The sequence below is a fragment of the Sorex araneus genome, chromosome X (genome assembly GCF_027595985.1).
Source record: "Sorex araneus isolate mSorAra2 chromosome X, mSorAra2.pri, whole genome shotgun sequence".
In the NCBI taxonomy this organism is placed as follows: Eukaryota; Metazoa; Chordata; class Mammalia; order Eulipotyphla; family Soricidae; genus Sorex; species Sorex araneus.
Window position 1 is genome coordinate 121589785 of NC_073313.1, and position 6605 is coordinate 121596389.

The 6605-nt window shown below is 45.4% G+C and overlaps 1 protein-coding gene across 1 annotated transcript; it reads right to left on the reverse strand.

Moving 5' to 3' along the window:
- Positions 1-3832: 3832 nt before the first annotated feature.
- LOC101555651 (leucine-rich repeat-containing protein 14-like) lies at positions 3833-6289 on the reverse strand. Its single transcript, XM_004611700.2, has 3 exons — positions 6162-6289; positions 5125-5724; positions 3833-4352 (listed from the first exon to the last, which is right to left on the reverse strand). The coding sequence occupies exons 1-3, from the start codon at positions 6287-6289 to the stop codon at positions 3833-3835; spliced, it is 1248 nt and encodes a 415-aa protein (XP_004611757.2).
- Between the last annotated feature and the right edge of the window lie 316 nt (positions 6290-6605).

Genomic DNA, 6605 nt, shown 5'->3' on the forward strand with positions numbered 1-6605 from the left:
CCCCGCCCCCGCCCCCACCGGGCCGCCCGGCCGCCTGGGGCTCAGGAGCTCTAGGAGCAGAGAGCCGCGCCGGAGCCGCCAACGCTGCCCCGCGCTGGACGCCAGCCCGCTGCCTAGGGAGCGCAGGGAGGAAGCCCAGCCCGGCCCGGCTCCCGCCTGGCGCGCGGACATGGCCGCTGCGTTGTCTGCGACGAGCCTCATGGGCCACCGTCCTCCTCCCCTGGCCGCTCACTGAGGCGACGGCATAGGCGACCTCTTAAAATTCTTGAAATGTAGACTGTTGCATTGGAGCAGGGAACCACTATACCTAACAATTATTTACCTTTGAAATGCAGCACTTACACTAGCAAGGAAAAGATACATTGACAAGCTCCTATTCTTTTTGTTTTTTGACATGCATTCTATTAACATTTCAACATGTCATAAATAAAAGCAAATCACCATTTAGGTCGACTTCATGTTTTGTTTCTTCTGAGATCAAGGATAGGGCATGTGCATTAAACAGAGCTTGTGTTTGTTGGTTGCCCCCCCCCCAATCTGTTAATTAACTTTATCTCCTGATCAGACTCTGACTTGTAAATATTGTCTTTCTTGTCTCCTTAACTTCTGTCCTTTGCATGGTTAGTTATTTTAGAGCAATTGCTTTTTGTATGGATACAGGAAGACAGAAAGAAAAGCCTGTGGCTTGGGGGTTGATTGACTCCAGATAATATACCTCCTGGACATCTGCTTTCTCAACCTAAGTCTCAGTTGCCCTTACTTCCTAGATCCCCCAAATCACAGTCCCAAGCGAGGGACTAAATTGACCCAGGGCAAGTGGTGAGCTATGAGCTACCCTGGCATCAAACTGGGCCTGGAAAAAGTGCCCTAATGCTTAACTCTTAGTTAAGAGCTTGGTCATGGACAAGTTCTGTCATGATCCAAATGTAATAAGTTGATTTGGACCCTGCTGGGGTTAGGAATGATTGATCCTGAGCACTGTAGTCTGAGTCTGTGGTAAGATATACCCAGGAGAGTCACCCAACAAGCGTAAAAGTGTCTATTACTATGTCTGTACAGGATGGTCAATATTAGGAAGGAGAATTGCAAGTCTAAGGAGAGGAGAAATACACTTTAAGAACTATTTTGCTCTTGTTGGCTGCAGGTGGTCTGGAAGTCTGGAAAACCATTTTTGATCACGCTTCCCTTGGGGAGGTGTGGTTGGGGAGGTGTGGTGATAGGATAAAAAAATAGCCGCAGGGAGAAAGGGATGGGTTGGATTGTTGGAAGGAATGGATTGATGGTTGGATTGATGGATTGATTGATTGAAGAAGAGATGGTTACAGAGACAGCAGAGAGAGATAGAGTAAACAGATACAGCGGGAAGAAAGAATTGCGCAGTTAGAGAGACATAGACACACACAGAGAGGGTTGGAGAGAGCTGGGAGAGATGAGACTGAATAAACGGTAACTAACCAGCGACCAGCTTGGCCCATGTTCTTCCTTCGTCGTCCAGGGCAACAACTGTCCCAGGTGGAGAAGTGGCTTGATAGCACCAAAAGAGGGCAGCGAGAGAGAGCCAGCCACCCGGAGGACCCATGAACATCCTTTCATGTGTAATCCCCGCGACAGGGAGGGGCTTACATAGCCTTAGAGGGAGATTTACACAGATCCATAGCCTGTGCAAGCGTGTGAATTTTACACAGTTTCTCATTAAGCAACACGGGGCAATTTTAAGCACAAGATGTTTGAAAGATTTAAGTGGGGGAAAATGATGGCTTCAATAACTAGAGCACCTGGAATTTATATTGATCTCGCTTGTAACAATTTCTGAGTAGTGTATAAAGGTAACAATTAATGTGAGCAGAGAAATCATATACCATGGTTGGGCCAATTTATGCTAAGTACTAATCACTGTGATTAGACGATGCAGCTAGCAAGCAACATGCAAGATATCCCAGAACCATTCACTTTCCATTGATTCCTTTCAAAATCTTCACTTTTAAAATAGAGGTCAGTGCATTCACACACAGGGCAAGAAGCATGAGTATGAGCTGTGTTGCCAGAGCTTCTCAAGGCCTTGAGTATCCTTATCTACAAATTCATGCACATGGCAAGAAGGCAATGAATACGGCAAGACCTTCTTTGCATCATGCTCAGTCAGATGTGCGCCCTCTCCCCTGATGAGACCTGAAGGGTTAAGGATGCCACTGGAGTGCAAGAAACAGACTCCCCTCTCTTATTCTTACACCTCTGACATTATTCTAGGATCTCACGAGGGGGCAATTGTATCTGTAGCTAATATGTGGAGATTCTACCCACTCCAGGTTCACAACCCCCAGAGACCTTGCCCTTCAAGGGAAACATAAAATCCCCTCTGTAGTCTGCTATGCCAAAGGACAGGGTGGGGCCACTTTGTCAAATGCTCCATGAACAAGAGGAATGGGGGGCATACTGGACCTCTGATCAGTCAACCATTCTCCATTAAGCCTCATTGATGTGACAGAATGCGGGGGCTGGGGTTGGTAACTCCTCTGCCTCCAGAATAAACCCCGTATTTTCTGGGATGGGCTGCTGTTATGGGCCTGGGAAATCTGCTAGCAGAAGATCTGTCATGCCTGAATGAGGCCCCAGGACCTTCCTAATTGAAGCAATGTAGACAGATAGAGTTGGTCCCTGACCCTTGTCCATGCCCATCTGCTTCTCCGCTTCCTTAATGTTAGGGTTTGGGACACATGAGCCATAACTACAGGTGGACATAAAGCCCAAGGCAACTTGAGTATGAAATCTTTGTAGTTTCTAAAAGAGGCAGTGAGTTCTGGGTGGGTGTATGGACCTGGGGTGAGGACGTGTGAATCTACAATGACCATAGCTACCTCTCTGCCCATAGCCATACCAGGCCCAACCTGGTTCCCACCCTCAGCCTTTTGACTACAAAAGCTGGGATCTTCTTCCATAAACCCCTAGAGCAGAAACGTGGCTGGACCCTGTGGTGAGAACCTCACCTGTCTATACTGCAAGGGAATTCCTAGCCAGCTCTGGCAGTGAACTAGCACGACAGCACGGTTTGAAAAATCCTCCTTGTACTCCCGTCCATGACATTTTCCCAATATGTAATATTCAGCTTGAGAGAAAGAAAACAGCACGCTGTTAACAAGTGCCCTTGATGGGAGTCAGCAACCTCAGCCCCGGAGAGCTCCTATTTCCCATTCTATAAGGAAAAGGGAGGGTAGCAAATGACTGTCTTCCAAATTTGGGCCCCAGACCAGCCGAGTCCCCCTGCTACTAAGATTGATGCCTAAGACCTTCTCTCCCTGAGAGTCCTTAGCTCCCAGAAGACCTGGCAAGTCCCATCCTGGGGTGCGGGCTCGTGTGTGCCCCTGTGTTTGACACAGGTATGGAAGGAAGGCTGAAGAAGCTCCATGGTACCTACTTTGGGTGTCTGGGGCCAGCTCTGGGGAACTTCAGGCCAGTGTGGGTGTCTGGGACAGTCATTGTGTCTTTGCTACTTGCCAAGTTTGTGTGCCCAGAAGAGAAGGGGCTCATCGCAAACAAGACCCATCCTCTGTCCACCCGTACACCCGCCAAGATGTCCAAGGAGCAATAAGTTTTTCAAGTGGCACAATGTAAGGATGCAGTTAATAGATATACTCAGGGACGCAGGAATCTAAAAACAAATTCAGGAGACAAAAAAGTAAACCAGAGGTCAGGATTTTTAACAATAGAAGATCACATACATGTTTCTTCAAACTTTGGCTTTTGGCAAAACAAGGCATTAACAGGTGCCACAATTCTAATTACGCAATATTCAAGCGTTAGGCACCAGTGTTACAGGCCAACAACACAGTGAAAATCACTCAGAACAAGTAGTCCAGGACATGTCACTACGTTGTGCCATCTGTAACAGAACGTTTAACCGGGCCTTCACTGCATCAAGTTTCTGTCTGTTCAAACTGCCTGGAAAGCTCCCGTCCTCATAGCAATGGACAGGGATAGGATAAACCACACTCTTCAGGTTTACCATGGGTGTTAAACTTTGCAGAAGGTTTTCAAGCGCAGACATTGTGACGGGATTGAGGGCCATGAGGATGACACGGAGGTGAGAACAGCGTGTCAGGACCGGGATGATTATTTCAAGAGCAGAATCTGTGACTTGACAGTTGTTTATTTCCAGATGCTGCAGGGTGTCAGACACCCTCTCCAGCAGAATCTGGAAGGGCTCTTGACCTCCCCAGAATATCAGGTTGTTACTCAGATTCAGTCGCTTTAAGTGGGTGACCTGAGAACACTGCGAGAGCACAGTGAGATCTCTGTTCGAAAGGTCACAGAAAGGCAGGCTCAGGGAGGTCAAATGGATAGGACTCTGTAGGACTCTGTAAACAAAGAAAAGAAAGATTATTCTAGAAAAAGGAAAGATCTGATGATCTCTGACTTACAGTTACCTAAGTCTCTACAGTTATTCATACAACACTTGCAACAGGACGTTCAACCACATGGGCTTTGGATGCTTGAACTTACACATTTAAGGTCCTTATATAATGATTATTCCAACCATACATTCAAGTCTCTTCATCTTTAAAAGTATACATTTAAAACAATATTTTATGGGTAATGGAAATAATGAGATAAAGAGAAACTGAACACCCAACTTAATCACAGAGGGATTCTTTTCAATTATGTAGTGAAAATGTGTCTGAGAAAGCAGCCAACTGAGCACTTCTTATCTTTACTCACCAGGGAGACAATTCAGGGTCTAAGCCTCGACTAAACTATCAAAGCAAAATAATCCAGCAGCTTACTACTATGCTCAGTTCATGGAGATGTGCATTAGTGCTATGGCACAAAACTTTCTCCAGCTGAATATTTACGCCCCTCTCTGAGAGACTGTTCACACCAATAGAGCAAGGACTGCAACTTTTCCCACCAATATATCTGCAAACGTCTCATGGTATCTGCACATAGTTGACTGAGCAACTGAACAGATGAATGAAAAGAGTTTCCTTTCTATCCCTGTCATTCTCCTTGACGCTAGGTGCTTCTAATCTTGCGAGTTTCAAACCCTCAGCATGTCCAAACTGAGGTATGAAGAAAAATAGAGCATGAGCAGTATTTATCATGGGCTCTTTCCTAACCCCACCCTTTTACCTGAGCAATTTGTGCACTCGATCTGAAAGGCAGAAGAAGGACAAGTTGAGTTCTTGCAGGATGTCCAACTTCCCAAGCCAGATGAGAAAAATTTCAAAGTTTGGCCCATTACAAGACTGATATGGAATGCTAGTCAGTTTAAGGCTGTCCAGGTGTTTCAACTGCGGGAAAAGCGTGGTGACTCTCCTCAGATGAACTCGGTTTACTTCCAGGCGGTCAATGCATGCTGGATCCAAAATCTGTAATATATTTGTGTGCACAGAAATTTGATTAATTTGTAAATATCTGCAGCAGAGGTGCAAGGATCCAGAGCTTTGCTCCACTTTACTCTTTAGAAATAAGAGAAATCTCTTTGTTCTCAAAGTCGAATTTAAGGAAAGGTTGATTAATAATTCAGCTGTTTTCCAGACTGTGCCAGGCTCAGATTCAGAAGGAACCACGTCACGGCACTGAACCTCATTCAGGGCTTCTTCTACTTCAAGGATGGAGCGCTCAGAATAAACACATGAGTGGAAACAGACAGCACACTTGGTTCTGTAGGAGCATGTTATTCTACACTCTATGTTCTGTCTTAAATCCAGGATTCTCAGTTTGGGGCCCCTGCAAGGGAGAAAAGAAGATAGAACATGTTAGGGGTAGCAGGTTTCATTTTAACCCAGAAAGTTCAATGATGTGGAAATGGGACAGAGCCGTTTGTCCCTGGTTTTCCATTCACAGGTTATTCAATTAAAAGTTCTTTTCAGTGCTTCCCCCATACATTCCACATTTCTGGTTTTATAAGTCTTGATGTCTATGCCCTTCTAAATAATCCCTTTCAAGAAGTAAGTCCATCAATAGCATTCTTAATCAGTTCTACCCCTACTTGGCCCTGCAAGACTTTGTAGTACTTAAGGTTACTCCATTTGTTGGACAAAAAACACACAGATATTCTAACTATGTGTCAATGTATCAATGGTTACTGTGGGGGAAACTGTTGGTATTCTGATGGTACAGGATCCAGCATGTCAACCTTCAAAATTAGTCTCTAGTAGTCTTACCTTGGGGGAGAGTTCTCCACAGGGAGGAACTGCAGACCATCCACCAAGGCTTCCATTATTTCATAGGGTCGCTCTTGTATTTTCAGTGTTCCGATGTGTAGACAGTGAAAGGGCCAAACTTTGACCATTGCCTTTAGCATCTCCTTCTGTCTGCCCAAGAAAGCAGTCTTGAACAATGGAATGAAGAGATGTTTAGGGAGGACTTCCAGTGCCTGGATAGCTGCAGGCACATTGCTCAGCAAATAATTTTCAGCCAACTCCCACAGTGTGGGTACAGTATTTTTGTTCATTTTCCTTGCTCTAGGGTGAGGAATCTTTCAAAATCCTGAGGAGACATCCAAATACCCGCGTTTCATATTAAGTTGAATCAAAAAGTCATGAAAAAACTATTTGTTGTTTCACATGGGTCACCATGGCTAACCTCAACTAGAGGCATAGAAAAGT

Excerpts from the sequence above, each read along its gene's own strand:
- LOC101555651 (XM_004611700.2), bottom strand. The coding sequence starts at position 6,289 with ATGGTCAAAGTTTGGCCCTTTCACTGTCTACACATCGGAACACTGAAA. Across the intron at positions 5,725-6,161 it reads GTGGAGAACTCTCCCCCAAG|GGGCCCCAAACTGAGAATCC; the intron begins GTAAGACTACTA and ends TCTCCCTTGCAG. Across the intron at positions 4,353-5,124 it reads CGAGTGCACAAATTGCTCAG|AGTCCTACAGAGTCCTATCC; the intron begins GTAAAAGGGTGG and ends CTTTGTTTACAG.